Raw genomic sequence first — 22,744 nt, 5'->3', positions numbered from 1 at the left:
GGGACAACATGATGACCTTGTATCTACCCCAGCGCTCGACACATAGTGAGCGCTTAACGAACACCACCATTATTATTATTATTATTATTATTATTATTATTCCTAATTCAGCAGTTCGCTTCAGCAGTTAGGGGCTTCTCTAGGATGAAAAGATTGAAACAATGCACTGCTGGCCTCCTTGGCCTAATTTAGTCGACTTCCTAAGGAGAAGGAGCAGGAAAAGAGCTCCCGTGAGCATGTTTGACCCACGGCCAACAGTGGTGTTTATGGAAAACTTTTGATGGAGCAAAGAGGCACGCAGCCAACAAAATCTACAGCCGTGAGAATTGCAGATTCTATTTCTCAAAAGATGTTTGTTTCCCTCTTCTAAACCATGTGAATGGTTACAAGCCCAAAATATTAAAAGGGCAAAAGAATCCACTTAGTGCGTCTTCATTTTTTTTCACCGGGAAATGCAGGTTGATTTAAGGAAAAGCAAATAAAATAGGAATTCGAAGTCAGGGTAAGAACTGCACCAGGGGCGAAGTATTTTGGGGAGAGGCAGCGTGGCCTGGTGGATAAAGTACTGGCCGGAGAGTCAGAAGGACCTGGGTTCTAATCTAAGCTCTGCCACCCCTCTGCTGTGTGACCTTGGACAAGTCGCTTCACTTCTCTGCCTCAGTTACCTCTTCTGCAAAATGGGGATTAAGACTGTGAGCCCCATTTGGTACACCGCCTATCTTGACTAGCTTGAATCTGCCCCAGATCGTACCAGAGTGCCCAGCAGTGTGGCTCAGTGGCAAGAGCCCGGGCTTTGGAGTCAGAGGTCATGGGTTCAAATCCCATCTCCGCCAATTGTCAGCTGTGTGACTTTGGGCAAGTGACTTCACTGGGCCTGAGTTCCCTCATCTGTCAAATGGGGATTAAGACTGTGAGCCCCCCATGGGACAATCTGGTCACCTTGTAACCTCCCCAGCGCTTAGAACAGTGCTTTGCACATAGTAAGCACTTAATAAATGCCATTATTATTATAACTTGTACATATTAACTATTCTATTTAATGATGTGCATATAGCTTTAATTCTACTTGTTCTGACGACTTTGACACCTGTCTACATGTTTTGTTTTGTTGTCTGTCTCCCCTTTCTAGACTGGGAGCCCATTGTTGGATAAGGACCAGTCTCTGTTGCCGACTTGTAATAATAATAATAATAATAATAATAATAATAATAATAATAATGATGGCGCTTATTAAGCGCTTACTATGTGCAAAGCACTGTACTGTACTTGGAGAAGCAGTGTGGCTCAGTGGAAAGAGCAAGGGCTTGGGAGTCGGAGGTCATGGGTTCAAATCCCAGCTCCGCCACTTGTCAGCTGTGTGACTTTGGGCAAGCCACTTAACTTCTCTGTGCCTCAATTACCTCATCTGGAAAATGGGGATGAAGACTGTGAGCCTCCCGTGGGACAAGCTGATCACCTTGTAACCTCCCCAGCACTTAGAACAGTGCTTTGCACATAGTAAGCACTTAATAAATGCCATTATTATTATACCTTTTAGACTCTGAGCCCACTGTTGGGTAGGGACTGTCTCTATATGTTGCCAACTTGTACTTCCCAAGCGCTTAGTACAGTGCTCTGCACACAGTAAGTGCTCAATAAATACGATTGATTGATTGATTGATTCCCAAGCGCTTAGTACAATGCTCTGCACACAGTAAGCACTCAATATGACTGACTGAATGACTAATAAGCACTTAAATACCATAAAACAAAGAGGGAGGTAAAGGACTTTGGGTTTCATCCCATTCAGTAAGACTCACACACTGCTGAGGAAAACCAAAGTCGAATGTTAAGCTGGTGGTATGAAACGCTGGGGGAAACTACGTCATCCCAAACAAGGGGCTGGACAGCAAAAGGAGGAGTAACTGATTTTATTGAATTCAGTATTCAGTATGAATTTCAGTGGGGAAGTATGTGATAAACTGAATTGTAGTTTAATGTAGCCACCACCTTCGTGAACTATCTCTCCCTCTTCATATCTGACAGGGCACCATTCTCCCCATCTTCAAAACACTATCAAAATCCAAATCCTCCAGATGGCCTCCCCTGATTCACCTCTCATCTCCCACCCTATTTTCCCTCTCTTCTGGCTCGGTGGATAGACCACAGCCCCGGGAGTCAGAAGGTCATGGGTTCTAATCCCCGATCCGTCACTTGTCTGCTGGGTGACCTTGGGCAAGTCACTTCACTTCTCTAGGCCTCAGTCACCTCATGTGTAAAATGAGGATCGAGACTGTGAGCCCCATGTGGGACAGGGACTGTGTCCAACCCAATTTGCTTGTATTCATTCAATCATATTTATTGAGCACTTACTGTGTGCAGAGCCTGTACTAAGCGCTTGAGAAGTACAAGTCGGCAATATATAGAGACGGCTTGTATCCACCCCAGTGCTTAGTACAGTGCCTGGCTCATAGGAAGCACTTAAATACCATAATTAATAATAATTATTATTAGGGGAGTGCATACCCACTAAGCATTTAGGTACTCCCCTGACCACTATCCCTCACGGCATTTGTGCAGTCTTTCAGTTCCCTTAGCTGAAATTTGTTATTATTATAGTATTAATGTAGGCCTCCCCAATGAGATATTACAAATTCCTAGAAGGCAGGGATTGTGTTCACTGACTCAACTGAAGTCTCCCAAGAGCTTAGTTGAAGGCTCTATGCAGTGCTCTCTCCAACAAAAAAACACTGACTGATTAAACATTATGTTTTTATGCTAAGATTTCTTTCAGCACGTACCACTGCTATCCAATAATATCAAAGGTCACCAACACAGCCACTGTATTTCACCTGCATATATGTGTATATGTTTGTACATATTTATTACTCTATTTATTTATTTATTTATTTATTTTACTTGTGCATGCCTATTCTATTTATTTTATTTTGTTAGTATGTTTGGTTTTGTTTTCTGTCTCCCCCTTTCAGACTGTGAGCCCACTGTTGGGTAGGGACTGTCTCTATATGTTGCCAACTTGCACTTCCCAATCACTTCGTACAGTGCTCTGCACACAGTAAGCGCTCAATAAATATGATTGATTGATTGACCTTCTATATATATATCAGTCTCCCAAGATTTTTAACCTGTAAGTAAAATTTGTACTCTTCTTATGGGCAGGGACCACGTAATTCAATTATATGATTCTGAGCACCCGATACAGTGCTCTGCATAAGGTAAGCCTGCGCTAAATATTGACGATGAAGAGAAGTTTCCATTTCAAACTACTGTGGTAGGCAAGATAAAGGAGAGAAGTTCCAGGGCAGAAGCTTGCCACTCATCACACTGATGTCACTGTTGTTCCTTGTGGAGCTTACTGCAAAAACTAAGGGGAAAAACAAAAATCAGGAAAAGATCCTCCCAACTGTTACAAAACCAATGTGAACAGCAGAGAAAGAAATGTCTCACCAAATGGGTTACGGCAAAGTGGTTTCTCCTAATGTTGAGACTTCAGAGATATCCTGTTCTGGGTCTGGGACTATTGGCTGCACTTTGTTCTCCTTATCAACTATACCTCATTGAGCTGTAAAACTCCTTGAGGACAGGTATCATGTATTGTACTCTCCCAAATGCTGAGTACAGGACTCTAATAATAATAATAATAATAATGATGGCATTTGTTAAGCGCTTACTATGTGCAAAGCACTGTTCTAAGCGCTGACTCTGCTCCAAGTAAGCATTCAATAAATACCTCTGTGACTGTCAACCATCACGCATTGTGAGGTGGTGAGTCATTCATTCATGCCATTGTTTTTATTCATTCTATCTTATTTATTGAGCACTTACATTGTTCAATCAATCAATCATATTTATTGAGCGCTTAGTGTGTGGAGAGCACTGTACTAAGCACTTGGGAAGTACAAGTTGGCAACATATAGAGACGATCCCTCTGGGAGGCCTTCCCAGACTGAGCCCCTTCCTTCCTCTCCCCCTCATCCCCCTCTCCATCCCCCCCATCTTACCTCCTTCCCTTCCCCACAGCACCTGTATATATGTATAGATGTTTGTACATATTTATTACTCTATTTATTTATTTATTTTACTTGTACATATCTATTCTATTTACTTTATTTTGTTAGTATGTTTGGTTTTGTTCTCTGTCTCCCCCTTTTAGACTGTGAGCCCACTGCTGGGTAGGGACTGTCTCTATATGTTGCCAATTTGTACTTCCCAAGCGCTTAGTACAGTGCTCTGCACATAGTAAGCACTCAATAAATACAATTGATGATGATGATGATGATGATGATGATGATGATCCCTAACAGTGGGCTCACAGTCTAGAAGGGGGAGACAGAGAACAAAATAAAATATATTAACAAAATCAAATAAATAGAATAGATATGCACAAGTAAAATAAATAAATAAATAAATACATAAATAAATACATAAAGATTGAGATAGATGACAGACAGAAAGATAGATAAAAATCTATCTTTTATTTTATTCTATTATTTTATTTTGTTAGTATGTTTGGTTTTGTTCTCTGTCTCCCCCTTTTAGACTGTGAGCCCACTGTTGGGTAGGGACTGTCTGTATATGTTGCCAATTTGTACTTCCCAAGCGCTTAGTACAGTGCTCTGCACATAGTAAGCGCTCAATAAATACGATTGATGATGATAGATAGATAGATAGATAGATAGATAGATAGATAAAGAGTTCAAAACACTGAACTAAGCACCTGGGAGAGTACAGACACATTTCTGCCCATAACAAGCTTACAGTCTAGAGGGGGAGACAGACAGTAATATAAACAGATTAAATCAATAAATTACAGATCAATCAATCAGTCATATTTATTGAGCGCTGTGTGCAGGGCACTGTACTAAGCGCTTGGGAAGTACAAGTTGGCAACATATAGAGACAGTCCTTACCCAACAGTGGGCTCACAGTCTAAAAGGGGGAGACAGAGAACAAAACCATACTAACAAAATAAAATAGAATAGAATAGATATGTACAAGTAAAATAGAGTAATAAATATGTACAAACATATATACATATATACAGGTGCTGTGGGGAAGGAAGGAGGTAAGATGAGGGGGATGGAGAGGGGGTATATACATATGTGCTACAGGGATAGGAGGGAGGATGAATGAAAGAGCAAGTAAGAGTCCAAGGGGGACTGGGCAAGAGTAGACTCCTTGTGGGCAGGGAAGGTGTCTACTATCTTAAATATTCTTAAATGTGTTTTACTTTACTTTCCCAAGCACTTTGAACAAGGTTCTACACACAGTAAGTACTCAATAAATATGATTGCTTGGAATACGACTGATTGATGGGTCTTAGCAAACCATCAAAAAGCCCAAACAAGTCAAAAACACACTCTATCGCTAGATAGGGCATGCCTTTCAACTCAACCACTGGTGTCTGAATAACGCTCACCCCCAAACACCAAGGGACTCGAAAATCTGTCTGCCTGCATTCTCATTCATTCATTCATCCATTCAATTGTATTTATTGAGCACTTACTGTGTGCAGAGCACTGTACTAAGCGCTTGGGAAGTCCAAGTTGGCAACATATAGAGTCAGTCCCTGGATGAACTGTCCAGGTGACTCTCTCTCAAAGACACTTGCTTTCACAGGTGCCATCTCACCAAGATTAATTCTTGAACTAAAGGCTATCACTTCCATGGCTCACTCGACCGATAGTTGATGAAACCACTGAGGTAACTAGCACTGCAGGCGGCCTTCGGATTCTCAAAAAGAAACAGAAGCAGTAGCGTGGCTCAGTGGAAAGAACCCAGGCTTGGGAGTCAGAGGTCAAGGGTTCTAATCCCGGCTCCGCCACTTTTCAGCTGTGTGACTTTGGGCAAGTCACTTCACTTCTCTGAGCCTCAGTTCCCTCATCTGGAAAATGGGGATTAAGTCTGAGAGCACTATGTGGGACAACCTGATTACCTTGTATCTACCCCAGTGCTTAGAACAGTGCTTGGCACATAGTAAGCGCTTAACAAATATCATTATTATTATTATTATTATTGATTTATTATTAATAATCATATTAATAATAAAAAGAGTCCTCACAAGGGGGTATCCCCTGTTTTGAAAATACAGATACCCAGGGTACCCACAAGCCATTTCTACAGACCCAAGAGATCAACTTTAAGGCTAAACTGTCAATTGCACGGTTAGTACACCTCCCATAGGCTATCTAGAATATTATAAACCCTCAACATCATCATCAATCGTATTTATTGAGCGCTTACTGTGTGCAGAGCACTGTACTAAGCGCTTGGGAAGTACAAATTGGCAACATATAGAGACAGTCCCTGCCCAACAGTGGGCTCACAGTCTAAAAGGGGGAGACAGAGAACAAAACCAAACATACTACTAAAGTGATTACTATAATCTAGATTCCAAAAGCAGCACTTAATTTGGCAAGCTTCTTCTCCAATCCAGTGGTGTTTATTGAGCGCTTACTGGGTGCAAAGCACTGTACTAAGCTCTCTTCCCACCAAATAATAGTACTAAAAGCATTTACTGATCCCCCACTGGATAAAACGCTATGCTAAGTACTTAGTAAGTACCAAAGAAGTGACATGTTCCCTGCTACAAGGAACTTACACTCTGACTAAACTTAAAGATCATTTACAATTTCCTAATTTTCCTAGAAAAAATGAAGATGAAATACCCCCTAGGGAAATGTCTGTATTCCCTGTAGGAAAAGCATTTATCACTCCAGGATGGGTGACATTACTTTGTCACCTCTGGGGCAGAATTAAAATATAACATTTCCGATTTGCCTGCCGGCAGCTTCTCTCTCACACACTATACATTGGTTTCCCCCCATCTTACCTCCTTCCCTTCCCCACAGCACCTGTATATATATATATATATATATATATATATATATATATATATATACACACACAGAGAGAGAGATAGATAGATATATCTCTCTCTCTATATATATACAGATATATGTTTGTACATATTTATTACTCTATTTATTTTACTTGTACATATCTACTCTATTTTATTTTGTTATTATGTTTGGTTTTGTTCTCTGTCTCCCCCTTCTAGACTGTGAGCCCACTGTTGGGTAGGGACTGTCTCTATATGTTGTCAACTTGTACTTCCCAAGCGCTCAGTACAGTGCTCTGCACACAGTAAGCGCTCAATAAATACAATTGATTGATTGATTGATTAAAAACAGGTCACCTAACTGTAAAAGACTGCCTGGAAATACACCTACCGGCTGTAAAAACATGAAGGAAAGGATCAGCCCTGATCTAAATCATTTTACAAATCTGCAGATAGAAAGTTCCTTTCCTTTCAGGTTTACCTTCCTCAGTTTTCTGAAGGTCACACTCGTCTACTGCAGTTACAGGTGTTATGTCTGAACTTGCAATGAAATGTTCTTAACGAATGAAACAAAAAAAAGAATTAATGTTTTTGTTTATAAAAAAAAGGACTGGTCAAATGGGGATAAGTGTGGAATTTTCATGCCTAAGTAGCATTATATTGGTTTACATTAATAAATTTCCCAGCAGGCCTTCAGTCGTTTTACTGGAAACAATCACAGTCTTTGTTTCTCAGATCCTCTTACATGTGACGCTGATCGGAGTTCTAGCAGCTAATGGAGAGGAAAAAAAAATACGGAGCATGCAGGGCCCTGCAAAGCTATCCCCGTACCTCATTTCAGTGTTGCTACAAGCCAGATCGTAGAAATTTTCCAGCAAGACACTAAGCTGGTACTGGGATGGAAATCTGAAATTGTGTCCCAAACAGCTGGTTCACCTAGCTTCACCCAACTTTCCATCAAGAGCTATGCCTTAAACACTATTCAATAAAAGGATAAATAAAATCTTAAGCACGCTTTAATTTCTGAAAAAGGCAGCAGGAAAGATGGAACAGGCATGGTACTGGGCCATAAAACTGTTCGTTATCCTTATAAACGGAGAAGCAGCGTGGCTCAGAGGAAAGAGCCCGGGCTGGGAGTCAGAGGCCATGGGTTCTAATCCCAGCCCCGCCACTTGTCAGCTGTGTGACCTGTGTGAAGTCACTTAACTTCTCTGTGCCTCAGTTCCCTCATCTGGAAAATGGGGATTAAGACTGTGAGCCCCATGTGGGACACCCTGATTACCTTGTATCCCCCCAGCACTTAGAACAGTGCTTGGCACACAGTAAGCGCTTAACAAATTCATTCATTCATTCATTCAATCATATTTATTGAGCGCTTACTGTGTGCACAGCACTGTACTAAGCGCTTGGGAAGTACAAGCTGGCAACATCTAGAGACGGTCCCTACCCAACAGTGGGCTCACAGTCTAGAAGACACCATCATTATTATTATTATTATTATAAACAGCTCCACACCTAGAGAAGCAGCGTGGCTCAGTGGAAAGAGCACGGGCTTTGGAGCCAGAGGTTGTGGGTTCAAATCCCAGCTCTGCCAATTGTCAGCTGTGTGACTTTGGGCAAGTCACTTAACTTCTCTGTGCCTCAGTTACCTCATCTGCAAAATGGGGATTAAGACTGTGAGCCCCATGTGGGACAACCTGATGATGATGATGGCATTTATTAAGCACTTACTATGTGCAAAGCACTGTTCTAAACGCTGAGGAGGTTACAAGGTGATCAGGTTGTCCCCCGAGGGGCTCACAGTCTTCATCCCCATTTTACAGATGAGGGAACTGAGGCCCAGAGAAGTGAAGTGACTTGCCCAAAGTCACACAGCTGACAATTGGCAGAGCCGGGAGTTGAATTCATGACCTCTGACTCCAAAGCCCGGGCTCTTTCCACTGAGCCACGCTGCTTCTCACCTGATCACCTTGTAACCTCCCCAGCGCTTAGAACAGTGCTTTGCACATAGTAAGCGCTTAATAAATGCCATCATTATTATTAGTAGTAGTAGTAGTAAAACCCTCTTGCTGGAACAAAACCAGACCACTACCTAATAAGATGGGATCAGAAAAGAGGAAGGGAAGTTTGTGTTCCTGGTTCCAGCTTTTACCAAAGATAAAACTAGCCTCGCTTGGTAGGAAAGGGAGACATCTGAGGAAACACTTCACACTTTCTGGATTAAGAAAAGCTGAATGGAAAAAGTTTGCGTGGAATTTCATCCCTCTGAACTTGCAAACAAAACCCCGGAGTAAGATTAGGCAAATCTACTAAAGAGCAATCCCGATTAGAGGGGGGGAAAAATGCATCCCTTCTCCTAGTCAGTTCTGGAAGATTTCTCCAGGGCTGCTAAGGTTTGTGTTGGGTAAAGAAAGACCTCCTAACAAACAGGGATTCTTTTCCACATGATCAGCGCTAACTGGCCCCCTGCAGATTAACTGACCAATCAAATCCACCTCGGAGGAAACCAGCCCCCACCGCATTATAAACAGAGGCATGTGAATTGCAAATCCAGTTCAAGAGAGCCCTACAAACTAGACTTTATAGACAGGATTTCTTATTTAGAGATATACAGTCCCCTCCCCCACCCAAAGAACTACTTTGCATATAGACTAAAGCATCAAAAACACTGGTAAGTACATGATACGTTTCCTTTGTTGGTAGTTGCCAGTAGAAAAGCTATTTTTTTTAATTGACAATAGACTTGAAAAGGTTGTGGGTTTTTTTTTAATCTTCTGAAATTTTGAAAGTGGGTTTTTCATTACTAGTGTTTATTTTCGGTAACACGACTATGTGTCAGTGTCTTGACCTGGAGATCCATTTAGAGGAATCTCCAAAAACTAAAAACCTCAAGAGGTAGCGAAGAATAAGGTATATTTTTTGTCAATAACAAGAGGACTGGTCCACCTATAACCCCAAGTAAACAGGTGACTTAATAATAATAATACTGATGGCATTTGTATCAGTGTCTTGACCTGGAGATCCACTTAGAGGAATCTCCAAAAACTAAAAACCTCAAGAAGTAGCGAAGAATAAGGTATATTTTTTGTCAATAAGAAGAGGACTGGTCCACCTATAACTCCAGGTAAACAGGTGACAATAATAATAATAATGATGGCATTTGTGTCAGTGTCTTGACCTGGAGATCCATTTAGAGGAATCTCCAAAAACTAAAAACCTCAAGAAGTAGCAAAGAATAAGGTATATTTTTTGCCAATAATAAGAGGACTGGTCCACCTATTACCCCAAGTAAACAGGTGACAATAATAATAATAATGATGGCATTTGTTAAGCGCTTACTATGTGCAAAGCACTGTCCTAAGCACTGGGGAGCATACAAGGTGATCAGGTTGTCCCACTTGGGGCTCCGTCTTAATCCCCATTTTACAGATGAGGTAACTGAGGCCCAGAGAAGTTAAGTGACTTGCCCAAAGTCACACAGCTAGCAATTGGCGGAGCCGGGATTTGAACCCATGACCTCTGATTCCAAAGCCCGGGCTCTTTCCAATAAGCCACGACTTGAGAGTGAACAAACTGGAGACCTGCTGCTGTTGTTGAAAATAAAACTCCAGATGAACCAGCCCTTTCTTACCAGGTGGTTGACGCTTACCTCTAAAAGCTGAGTAGCTCTGAATAGTTCTTTCTGATTTCTGGACCTATTTTTTTCAATCAATCAGTGGTGTTTATTGAGTGCTCACTGGGTGCCGATCACTATATTAGGAAAGGGATACATTTGGAGACAAGGGAGACCAGTAGTTGTTGGTCTGGAGAGCTTATAGAGGAATGAGTCATCTATTCATTTGAGACATTTGAGAGAGAACAAAAGAACTGACAGATACGTTCCCTGCCCATAAAGAGCTCATATTCTAAGGGGAATGAGAAAGGAGAAGGTTGTCTGTATTTTTCCAGTTCCACTGCTACTTTGAATGGTCAAATCAAGATTGTTACGGGCTAAGAGAGCCTTGAACAAATGATAGATATTGTACTTGGATGAGATTTATAGGTAATGCTTCTACCTTGGATGGCTTGGGATTACATTATTTTAGACTAGGGCAGAGTAGAGGACACAAGGTGCTGAAGTCTGGCAGTGTATCCCATTATGACGAACAGAAAAAGCACAAAGTTTTCCTCATCTTCCCTCTACCCCTTCTCCCCAAAAAGGAGATGTATCAGTTGGGTTAAAAAAACCCTTACCTAGAGTACTTCCCAAGCGCTTAGTACAGTGCTCTGCACAGAGTAAGCACTCAATAAATACAATTGAATGAATGAATGACTTTGAAAATCTGTGAGGCTGGTAGGGGGTCTCTCCCTGTCCACGGTGGTAATACCTGAAATTCCTTTGAAAGCTCTGCTCTCAGAAGAGTATTCATTCATTCACTTCATTCAATCGTATTTATTGAGCGCTTACTGTGTGCCGAGCACTGGACTAAGCGCTTGGGAAGTACAAGTTGGCAACATATGGAGATGGTCCCTACCCAACAACAGGCTCACAGTTTAGAAGGGGGAGACAGACAAAAAAACAAAACCTGTGGACAGGTGTCACGTCACCATTTCTCTCAAAGCCTGAACTATCATAAGCACTTTGGCTCTACAAATATGCTTCATAATAGGCTACACATTTACATGAAACCGATTTGAAGTCCCAAGTTGCTAATGGGGAAAATGTCCACAGAATTCACTGGTTTAGAACACAGTCGTTGCTGGTCTGGAAGGCTTACAGAGGAACTGCTAATGAATATGTGATTACAGATGGTCCATTTATTTTATATATTCAAATACACCCAACTTTCTATTCCATCAATTTACCTACTAGTTTTTCCAAAAGTGGAAATCTAAATATAAATCTGCACAATGGTACTATATGCTTTCTTACCACTGGAGAAACATGAGCTTGCAGACTGATTTTCTATGGTACACACAGTTTATACATTCAATCGTATTTATTGAGCGCTTACTGTGTGCAGAGCACTGTACTAAGCGCTTGGGAAGTACAATTTGGCAACATACAGCGACGGTCCCTGCCCAATAACCGGCTCACAGTCTAGAAGGGGGAGACAGACAACAAAACAAAACACGTGGACAGGTTTCAAGTCATCAGAATAAATAGAAGTAAAGCTACATGCACATCATTAACAAAATAAGTATGAACTAACAACACCAAGAGGATGTTAAGATGAGACAGTCCAGAGAAGAATGGCAAAAGAGGGAGCAAAGACAATATTAACTAAGAGATCCAGAAAAGCAGAAAAGATGTAATTCACATACCCAAAGATGCTAATTAGGCAGTGACAATGAGCTATATTAGTCCCCACTTGGAGAGATTCTTCTTTATTAAGTGGCATCTTGTGACTCAAAGATTTACTTCTGCTAAGGGAACATTAATGGTGCTGGGTATAATTTCAGAGCTTTAAACGATAATCATAAAAAACAGACTGCTGCCCTAAGTACATGCTTTAAATCATATCGTTCTGAATATATTTCCAACAATACTTTAATATATGCAGTACTAGGTGCCACTAGAATAAGTTTAGGAATGACTCTGTAACTAAACTAAGTAAACCATGTGAACGTAAAGAAATAAAAACTACCTGTTTTTGCCAGATTCAATTGTAAGGAAAATAGAAAAGAAGAACACAAACTCAAAAGAATTAGTTGGGGGGTGGGGGACGGGGGGAGAGAGAGCATATTTGTGGATGGGTGTGGACTGCACCATTGATCATTACTTCTAGGGACTGGATATGAACTCATCAACTCGGGGCAGTTTTACAATTGAGGTAGGAATAATAACAACATGAAATAGAAAAGGTGGTCCTGGAGAGCCAGCAGGGCACACTGGCAACTGCCTACCACACAGAAAAATAAGTACATGTAATGGCCTGGAAAATGTACTTTTTCAAATTTTTACCTATAATTACAATTGGTGGTTTTAAAAATCAAATACTATCATTTTTACCTTAAGCCACTTTCAGTATTTTCCATATTTATGATTCAAACGTGCAGTGTATTTAACTCTTGAAATGGTAACAATTATGATATTTGTTAATAATAATAATGGTATGTATTAAGTGCTTACTGTGTGCAAAGCACTGTTCTAAGCTCTGGGGAGGTTACAAGGTGATCAGGTTGTCCCACATGGGGCTCACAGTCTTAATTCCCATTTTGCAGATGAGGCACAGAAGTTAAGTGCCCAAAGTCACACAGCTGACAATTGGCGGAGTTGGGATTTGAACCCATGACCTCAGACTCCAAAGCCTGTGCTCTTTCCACTGGGGTAGAGATAAGTTAATCAGGTTGCACATGTTCCCTGTCCCACATGGGACTCAAGGACAGGTATTTAATCCCCATTTTTCAGATGAGGAAACAGACACAGAGAAGTTAAGTGACTTGCACAAGGCCACACAGCAGGAAACTGGCAGAGCTGGGATCAGAATCCCAGCCCATGCTCTTTCCATTAGGCTACCAAGCTTCTCTACATTTCACTGCATGCTCTATTCCTTTTTTCTAAGAAACAATAATAAGGAATGACAATCCAGTATTTCTATGGGGCTTTACTTCCCCTGGCTTCTCCGATATAAACAGGTCCCTTCTCCCTCACTCATGTAGACAACTTATTCTACTAATCTCCTTAGAAGACGGGAAGAGAAGCTAAAAGTTTTCTCTTTTTTCTTAGTAAAGTCTTCCATCAGCAACAGCCTGAAATATTCACTAAAGCAAGCGTTCCACCAAGGGGTTGTAATGTGAAATACTGTAAATGCATCTTTAGCTAAAAATGTCTGAGGCCGTTTAATATGGAAAGCTACTACCCCACCAATCCCCACAAAAAAATTCATCTTCCACTCAAGCTTATAACAATTGTCTAATATAAACTCTTTAGATCATTGCTTTATAGGGGAGAGATCCAATCATTAGAACCATTCCAATGACAGCTCCATGAGGGAAGGGACCGCTTCCCCTGTTTCAACTACCTCGTGCAGTGCACTACAAGTACAAAACACTCAAATACTGCTTAAGCAGTTAACGGTGAACAGAAAATATAAGTTTAAAAAGCACGTGAAGGGCTAAAGAACTTTAGCAGCCTATATGTTTGGCTGCACATTTTAACCATGGGTTGCTACCCCTCTAGACTTTAAGCTCGTTGTGGGCAGAGAATATGTCTGCTTCTTTGTTCTCTCCCAAGCGCTTAGTAGTATTCTACACACATAACGTGCTCAAAAAAATGATCAATTATGTGTATATGAGTTGGGAAACAGGAAAACAATGTGAAATCTAGTTTGACAGCACTCACTGTCATGGAGAGCAATAGCTAATCTCACTCAAGTTATTCCTTCCTGGTGCACACGTGGTCGTTCATATTTTTTTTTGCAAAACTTGGTCCCTTCCGAGGTTTCGAATACTTAAATGAAAAACACGAAAGACTGATTCACTCTTTTCATTACAGAGGATGATGGACGGCAGTAAGAGCAAAACCACTGCCCCTCTCCTGACTCAGAGATACCAGAGGATGGTCACCAAAGATGGCCACAGTACCCTCCAAATGGATGGCGCACAAAGAGGAGGCGTAGCTTATCTCCGTGATGCCTGGGGAATCTTAATGGACACGCGTTGGAGGTGGATGATGCTGGTCTTTTCAGCTTCTTTTGTCATCCACTGGCTTCTCTTTGCAGTGCTCTGGTATGTACTAGCAGAGATGAATGGTGATCTGGAGTTAGACCACGATGCCCCACCTGAAAACCACACTATCTGTGTCAAGTACATCACCAGTTTCACAGCTGCGTTTTCCTTCTCTCTGGAGACACAACTCACAATTGGCTACGGTACCATGTTCCCAAGCGGCGACTGCCCCGGTGCCATTGCCCTGCTTGCCATACAGATGCTCCTGGGACTCATGCTTGAGGCCTTTATCACAGGTAATTTCTACTCAGGTGGAAACAGTGTCAAGAACGAGATACGGACTTCCTGACTAAACAGCGGTGTGCAGAAATTTAATCTCAGAGTGTTTGCAGATTTCTCAGATCCTCCCGAGAATGAAGTCTATGAAGTACAAAAGAGTTCGCTTAAAAGATAAACTTCTGAAAACATTTATAATACCGCAGCATCCGTAAGGGGTTTTAACTAGCTTTATTTTTGCAGATGAGCCTTCATGTGTCACTTTATCATATAAAAGTTACCATTTGGAAAGACCGTGGTTTCTAATCCCAGCTCGGCCTCTTCTCCAATAAGTAACCTTGAGCAAGTCACTTAATCATCAATCGTATTTATTGAGCGCTTACTGTGTGCAGAGCACTGTACTAAGCTCTTGGAAAGTACAAGTTGGCAACATATACAGTCCCTACCCAACAGTGGGCTCACAGTCTAAAAGAGGGAGACAGAGAACAAAACCAAACATACTAACAAAATAAAATAAATAGAATAGATATGTACAAGTAAAATAAATAAATAAATAAACTTAATGTCTCTGTGCCTCAGTTTCCTCATCTGAAAATGGGGATGAAACACCCGTCCTCCCTCCCCCACAGACTGTGAGCCCTATATGGGACAGGGTTTGTCTCTGATCTGCTTATCTGTATCTACCCCAGCACTTAGTTCAGTACGTGGCACATAGTAAGTGCTTAACAAATATCAAGATTATTATTAATTTCCAACCATCTGCCTTGAAGGCATTAAAGATCTAAGGAGAACAGCATTAAACCATTAGCTCTTGAAGGGCAGAGAGCTCATCTCTTTCACAGTATAGTCCAAGGACCTCGAGTGCTCTAATAAATGCTGTTCGTTCATTCATTCATTCGTATTTATTGAGCGCTTACTGTGTGCAGACCACTGTACTAGGCGCTTGCGAAGTACAAGTTGGTAACATATAGAGACGGTCCCTACCCAATAGCGGGCTCACAGTCTAGAGGACTGTTGCTATTGAACCAGGAACTTATGTTTGATTTCAAACACAATGGGAAGTATTTTTGTTCATGTCTGAGAAGGAATAACTTTCAAGTAGAGGAAAAGATGCATTTGCTTAACCAAGAAGGTTACTCTTTCCCTTTTCTCAGTTGAACCATACTTTAAGTGCATAAAACCAAATGAGGTACTACATATAAATAGAAATGTTCTAAAATGTTCTCCAGGCTGGTAAATTCACTCAATTTTTCACCTGAACAAGGTCTGCCGAATCAAATCCTATAAAATTTATCTGAATGAGCCTAGGTAAGTATAATGTTCTCTGAGTAAACTAATAGATTGAAGTCTTGGATCCTATATGCAACATTTTTTACACTTTAAGAACACAAAAAGTTCATAATAATCCTTGGCTACCATTCACCAAAATTCTAGTGCTTAAGGGTTGAAATGCAACCAGAAATCCAAATACCATAAGCAAAGCCTTTTTAAAATTATATTGAGTTTGTTTAATATATTTACATCCCTCTAAGCTGTAAGCACGTTGTGGGCAGGGAATGTGTCTGTTATTCTACTGGACTCTGCCAAGCGCTTAGTACAGTGCTCTGCACCCAGTTAAGTGCTCAATAAATACAACTGAATGACTGATCAACCAATGATATTTAATGGGCACTTACTGTGTGAAGAGCATTGTACTAAGCGCTTGGGAAAGTACAACAGAGTTGGTAGACTCGTTCCTTGCTCACAACGAACTTAAAGTCTAGAGGGGGAGATGGACATTATAAGTAATGTATGGATATGTACAGAAGTTCTATAAATAAAATATTGTGGCTGTCACATAATTAAGGTCCTTAGACTTTCATATGTATTGGCATCATTACACTGCTAGTCTTAATATCACTAACATTTAGTCTAGAGCAGTGGCTTTGGAACATTTTTTTCATAGCCACAAATTTTCTTTTAATTACACTAGGCTAAAAAAAATGAACATAGCCTAATCTAAAGAGCATGAAACCGGGAATCAGAAGACCCGGATCCTAATCCCAGTTCTGCTTCTGACTTGCTGTGCTTCGGGCAAAACATTAACCTCTCTGTCTTAAAGTTTCCTCAGCTTTACTTCCTACTCAAATTCCTACTCATCCTAACTCGAACTGTGAGCTTTGTGTGGGATAGGAACTGTTCAATATGATTATCTTGCATCTTCCCCTGTGCTTAGCACAATGCTGGACAAATAGTAGGGACTTAATCCGATAAAGTTTAGAGTTGAAAGTGTCTACAAGAGTAAGAACTCGTCAAACGTAAAATCTGTCTTTGGAAGCATTAATTATATGTTCAATATTTTGTTTGTGGTTGCATCAGTATTCTCAGGTGACAATCCATCAATCAATTGTACTGATTGAGTGCTTATGGTGTGCACAGTACTGAGTATTTGGGCAAGTACAATATAATAGAGTTGGCAACCATATTCCCTGCTCACAAGGAGCATACAGTCTAGAGGTGGAGACATTAAATAAATTGTGGATTTGGGCTAAGTGAATATCAAGTGCTTAGAGGATAGAGGGCCAAGTTCCTAGGCAAGTTAGAAGGAAGAGGGAGATGGGCAAATGGGGGAAAAGGCCTCTGGAGGTTGGGAAGAGTGGTGGTTTTATGGATATGAAGGAGGGAGGGAATTTCATCATCATCATCAATCGTATTTATTGAGCGCTTACTATGTACAGAGCACTGCTAAGCGCTTGGGAAGTACAAATTGGCAACATATAGAGACAGTCCCTACCCAACAGTGGGCTCACAGTCTAAAAGGGGGAGACAGAGAACAAAACCAAACATACTAACAAAATAAAATAAATAGAATAGGTATGTACAAGTAAAATAAATAAATAGAGTAATAAATATGTACAAACATATATACATATATACAGGTGCTGAGGGGAAGGGAAGGAGGTAAGACGGGGGGGATGGAGAGGGGGACGAGGGGGATTTCAGACCAGAGGCAGGACATGGGCAGGAGATTGGTGGCGAGACAGGCGAGACTGAGGCTCAGTGAGTAGGTTGGTATTACGGGAGGTAAGTGAGTGTGCTGGGTTGTAGTAGGAAATCAGTGACATAAGATGGGAGTGGGCAAGGTGGTTAAAGGCTTTAAAGTGAAAGAAGAGTTACTAGTTAATGAAGAGGTGGATAGGCAACCACTAGTGGTCCTTGAGGAGTGGGGAAACATGGACTGATTCATCTAGAATTGCACGAAACCTTAAGAATTCCTTGACCATATAAGTGCAGAAATAGAAACAGAGCACCAGTAAGACAAAAATGTCTAAACATACCTCCCTCTCTAGAATGTAAGCTCCTTGTCTATCCACTCAGTTGTACTGTACTCTCCCAACCGCTTAGTACAGCGCATAGCCTAGTGGCTATTCATTCATTCAATCATATTTATTGAGCGCTTACTGTGTGCCGAGCACTGTACTAAGCGCTCGGGAGTACAAGTTGGCAACATATAGAGACGGTCCCCACCCAACAGCGGGCTCACAGTCACAGGCTAGAGCATCGGTTGGAAGTCAGGGGGGCCTGGGTTCTTGTTCTGGCTCTGCCACTTCTCTGCTGTGTGACCTTTGGCAAGTTGCAACCTTGGTGTCATCCTTGACTCCGCTCTCTCATTCACTTCACACATCCAATCCGTTACCAAAACCTGCCGGTCTCACCTTCACAACATCACCAAGATCCGCCCTTTCCTCTCCATCCAAACAGCTACCTTGTTGGTTCACTCTTTCATCCTATCCCAACTGGATTACCGCATCCACCTCCTCTCTGATCTCCCATCCTCCTGTCTCTCTCCTCTTCAGTCTATACTTCACTCTCATCCTACCTCTGGCCTGGAATGCCCTCCCTCCTCACATCCTCAAAACCAGCTCTCTTCCCCTCTTCAAAGCCCTACTGAGAGCTCAACTCCTCCAGGAGGCCTTCCCAGACTGAGCCCCCCCTTTTTCCTCTGCTCCTCCTCCCCTCCCTATCACCTCTACTCCCTTCCTCTGCTCTACCCCCTCCCCCTCCCCACAACACTTGTGTATATTTATACATATTTATTACTCTATTTTATTATTAATTTTATAATTCTGTTTATCTGTTTTGATGGTATTGACACCTGCCTACTTTGTTGTCTGTCTCCCCCTTCTAGACTGTGAGCCCGTTGTTGGGTAGGGATTGTCTCTATCTGTTGCTGAATTGCACTTTCCAAGTGCTTAGTACAATGCTCTGCACACAGTAAGCACGCAACAAACAGGATTGAATGAATGAATGAATTCTTTGTACCTCAGCTACCTCATCTGTAAAATGGAGATTAAGACATGAGGGACCTGATTAGCACTTAATTTTTAAAAAAAAATTACCTCTGGTTAATACTATAATAGATGTCAAAATTGTAGGAAAGAAAAAGGATAAAATCTGCATGAACAAAACGTTAACTGAGTTGTAGTAGTTTCAAGTCAATTTCTGAAGGGGTCATGCAAATATTTTCACAGCCCTCTTTTTACTCTCCTTCATGTAGGTGAGAGTGCCTGGTCAGAGGATAAGTCATCACTGACTTTACTACTTTAAAAAGTTCCCTGAAACAGCTCTATCTTCTTTAACTGAACTTATCTCCTTCTCTTATTTAGGGGCCTTCGTGGCAAAGATTGCCCGACCAAAGAACAGGGCTTTCTCAATCCGCTTTACCTATTCTGCAGTAGTAGCTCACACCGAAGGCCAGCCGAACCTCATTTTCCAAGTGGCCAACACTCGCCCAAGCCCGCTAACCAGCGTTCGAGTCTCCGCTGTTCTCTATCAGGAACGTGAAAACGGCAAACTTTGCCAGACGACTGTGGACTTCCACCTGGACAACATCAGCACGGAAGAATGCCCGTTTTTCATGTTTCCGCTGACCTATTACCACCCCATCACGTCATCCAGTCCTCTGGCTACTCTTCTCCGGCAGGAAACGCCTCACCACTTCGAGCTAGTCATTTTCCTCTCTGCTACACAAGAGGGAACGGGAGAAACGTGCCAAAGGAGGACATCCTATCTACCATCTGAGATCATGTTACATCACTGTTTCGCATCGATGCTGACCCGAGGCCCCAGAGGTGAATATCAAATCAAGATGGAGAATTTTGATAAGACTCTCCCTGAACTCCCTGCAGCAGACTCTAAGAGCCCGGACAGGACTGACCTGGAAATCCGTATCAACGGACAGCACATTGATAACTTCCAGATTTCTGACCTTGGATTGGTCGGATAGGCTTGGATCCTGGCTCCGTTCATTTTAATACATTAAAACTACCCAGCTAAACTTACAGCTTATTTCCCTTCATCATTTATCTGATGGCCTTTTCTCTATCCCTTTATACCTATCCAATGCATACAAAACGAGGTGCATGACGTATGCGTGCCCACAGGAGTGGCTAAACTGCACGGTACTGAATCCAAACTTCAGAACAAATCCTAGGAAAGCAGAAGTGCCACCTGCTGAATTTACTAAGCTATGATTAAAACTGCATTGACCCTGAAATAGAGAATTGAAGACTCCCACAGCTGATCAAGTTTAATTAAATGGTACAGCACTGTAAAAGGGGTAAAATGGACACTATGAAACTGGAGACCCCAAACAAAACTGACTTAAACCCCTAGTTTATGATAAAGATGTAATTCCAACTCTAAATAAATCCCATTAACATAAAGGCTCTAAGCTCTGCTTATGTGTCACAGCTCTACAAATTTGTCAAGATTTTATTAAAATTATCACAAAGGGGCAGTGAAGAGGAAACCTGGTTTTTGTAGTAGACAAAATTATGACAAACTTTGGCCTTAAGCTTTTTCTTCCTAAGAATTGAAGATATCTATAAAGCGATATCTGTAAGGTGATGAGATATCAGGTGTTTAGAATTTTTAAATCAGCATATCAAATACAATTGGGCATAAAAGACACAAATATAATCATAATAATAATCCTGGTCTTTGTTAAGCGCTTACTATGTGCCAAGCACTGTTCTGAGCACTGGGGTAGAAACAAGGTAATTAGATTGTCCCACTTGGGGCTCCCAGTCTTAATCCCCATTTTACAGATGAGGTAACTGAGACGCAGAGAAGTGAAGTGACTTGTCCAAAGTCACACAGCTGACAAGTGGCAGAGTCAGAATTAGAACCCATGACCTCTGACTCCCAAGCCCGTGCTCTTTCCGCTAAACCACGCTGCTTCTCTCCCTAAGACTGCAAAGAGCAGTCTAATATTTTTTTTTAAAGATAAAGGTAATGCTTTCTTTCTTACATCAATTCCTACATTTTCAAATTTTTTGGTAGAAGTGTATAACAATAAACTTAATACAAAACGTATGTAAATCTGACGAGCTCCAAGATGAGAATGAATGCTTAGTGCAATACTCTGCACAAAAAAAACTTAAGCGCCCAAAATAAGAGTGAATCTAATTTGCTTATAAAATCAGAATCCACCAAGTTTATGTGCATTCGTTTGAATGTAACATTTGCACGCTTAAATAAATAAAAAAGTAGACCTTGCATACAATGCAATTGTCTTCCTTTCCCAAAAAGGTTCTAGTCACATCAAAATATATTTAATTTTTCTCAAAATAGGATGGTCTGTGTCCAATCTGATTATCTTGTATCTGCCCCAGTGCTTACAACAATGCTTGTCACAAGTAAAGCGCTTAAATACCATTAAAAAAAACCATAATTAGGTTGGAAACAGTCCATGTCCAACATGGGGCTCACAGCCTAAATCCCCATTTTACAGATTGAGGTAATTGAGGCACAGGGAAGTAAAGTGACATGCCCACGGTCACACAGCCGACAAACGGCAGAGCCAGGCTTGGAATCCAGGTCCTTTGACTCCCGGGCAACATTAGGCCATGCTGCTTTAAAAAACAGAACACCTTAAAATCTTGAAAACATAGGGTGTTTACAAGTTCACAAACCGACAATATAGAATTCTCAGAATATAAGCAAAAATAATTTTGACCATTCCTTTCTTCTGAAGTATCCCACTAAAAAGCAAACATGGAACTCGCATTATCAACATTCTGGTGTCACTTTTTTATAATTTCTCCAATTTGAGATGATATACAGAGGTGATACTTTCTTTGGAGAGGTATGAGCCAGTCAAAAAACTATCACTAGCTACCGTTTTTGGACAGGCACAGAATGATGGGTGATTCATGTGAAAAATAAAAAACTGCAGGTCTCCCTGATTCCTACTCTAAGTACTATTGCCTTGCTCATTTTGCTCTTGGATCTCATGATCAGGAAGAAGCCCAGTTCAATCCCTAAAACATATAATCAGGAAGCTAAGGATTAATTAGTGGCAAACTGGATTCAGTCCCTTATCATATACAATGCCTGAAGTGGGTTTTCTCCCACTAGCCCACCTAAAATTTCATATTACTATTATTTAAATTTCGTATTTCATATTATTTCAAATCCCAACTCCTCCAATTGTCAGCTGTGTGACTTTGGGCAAGTCACTTAACCTCTCTGTGCCTCACTTACCTCATCTGTAAAATGGGGATTAAGACTGTGAGCCCCCCGTGGGACAACCTGATCACCTTGTAACCTCCCCAGTGCTTTGCATATAGCAAGTGCTTAATAAATGCCATCATTATTATTATCATTATTATATTACTAGAAGCAGCTGAATGACTGAAATTTCCATTTTTTTCACAGTGCGCATATAAGCTTGTTTGTGTATGTGTGTATAGTTGGCCCCCTTACTTGAAGATGACACTACTGATGAAGTTTTATCAAACTTGGGCTTAAAAACTTGATGCGGGAATGACAGACCCTACCTTGAACACAGTCTACCTCCTGTTTCGATGTACCTTTCATTAAAATGCACCAGTTTACATTTGTTCTAGATTGTGAGCCCGCTGTTCGGTAGGGACCGTCTCTCTACGTTGCCAACTTGTGCTTCCCAAGCGCTCTGCACACAGTAAGCGTTCA

At 41.3% G+C, this 22,744-nt stretch overlaps 2 protein-coding genes across 9 annotated transcripts in view; one reads left to right on the top strand and one right to left on the bottom strand.

Moving 5' to 3' along the window:
- Positions 1 to 22,744, bottom strand: part of GIGYF2 (GRB10 interacting GYF protein 2) — a 164,054-nt gene that overhangs the window by 65,738 nt on the left and 75,572 nt on the right. The window lies entirely within an intron of this gene.
- KCNJ13 (potassium inwardly rectifying channel subfamily J member 13) lies at positions 9,408 to 20,375 on the top strand. Its single transcript, XM_038755289.1, has 3 exons — positions 9,408 to 9,512; positions 14,319 to 14,787; positions 19,414 to 20,375. Exons 2-3 carry the CDS (start codon positions 14,322 to 14,324, stop codon positions 20,031 to 20,033), a joined length of 1,086 nt encoding a protein of 361 aa, XP_038611217.1. The 5' UTR covers positions 9,408 to 9,512; positions 14,319 to 14,321; the 3' UTR covers positions 20,034 to 20,375.

This window comes from Tachyglossus aculeatus, chromosome 1 (genome assembly GCF_015852505.1).
Source record: "Tachyglossus aculeatus isolate mTacAcu1 chromosome 1, mTacAcu1.pri, whole genome shotgun sequence".
Lineage (NCBI taxonomy): Eukaryota > Metazoa > Chordata > Mammalia > Monotremata > Tachyglossidae > Tachyglossus > Tachyglossus aculeatus.
This window is presented reverse-complemented; position numbering and strand designations above follow the sequence as displayed.

Excerpts from the sequence above, each read along its gene's own strand:
- KCNJ13 (XM_038755289.1), top strand. The coding sequence starts at position 14,322 with ATGATGGACGGCAGTAAGAGCAAAACCACTGCCCCTCTCCTGACTCAG. Across the intron at positions 14,788-19,413 it reads GCTTGAGGCCTTTATCACAG|GGGCCTTCGTGGCAAAGATT; the intron begins GTAATTTCTACT and ends TCTCTTATTTAG.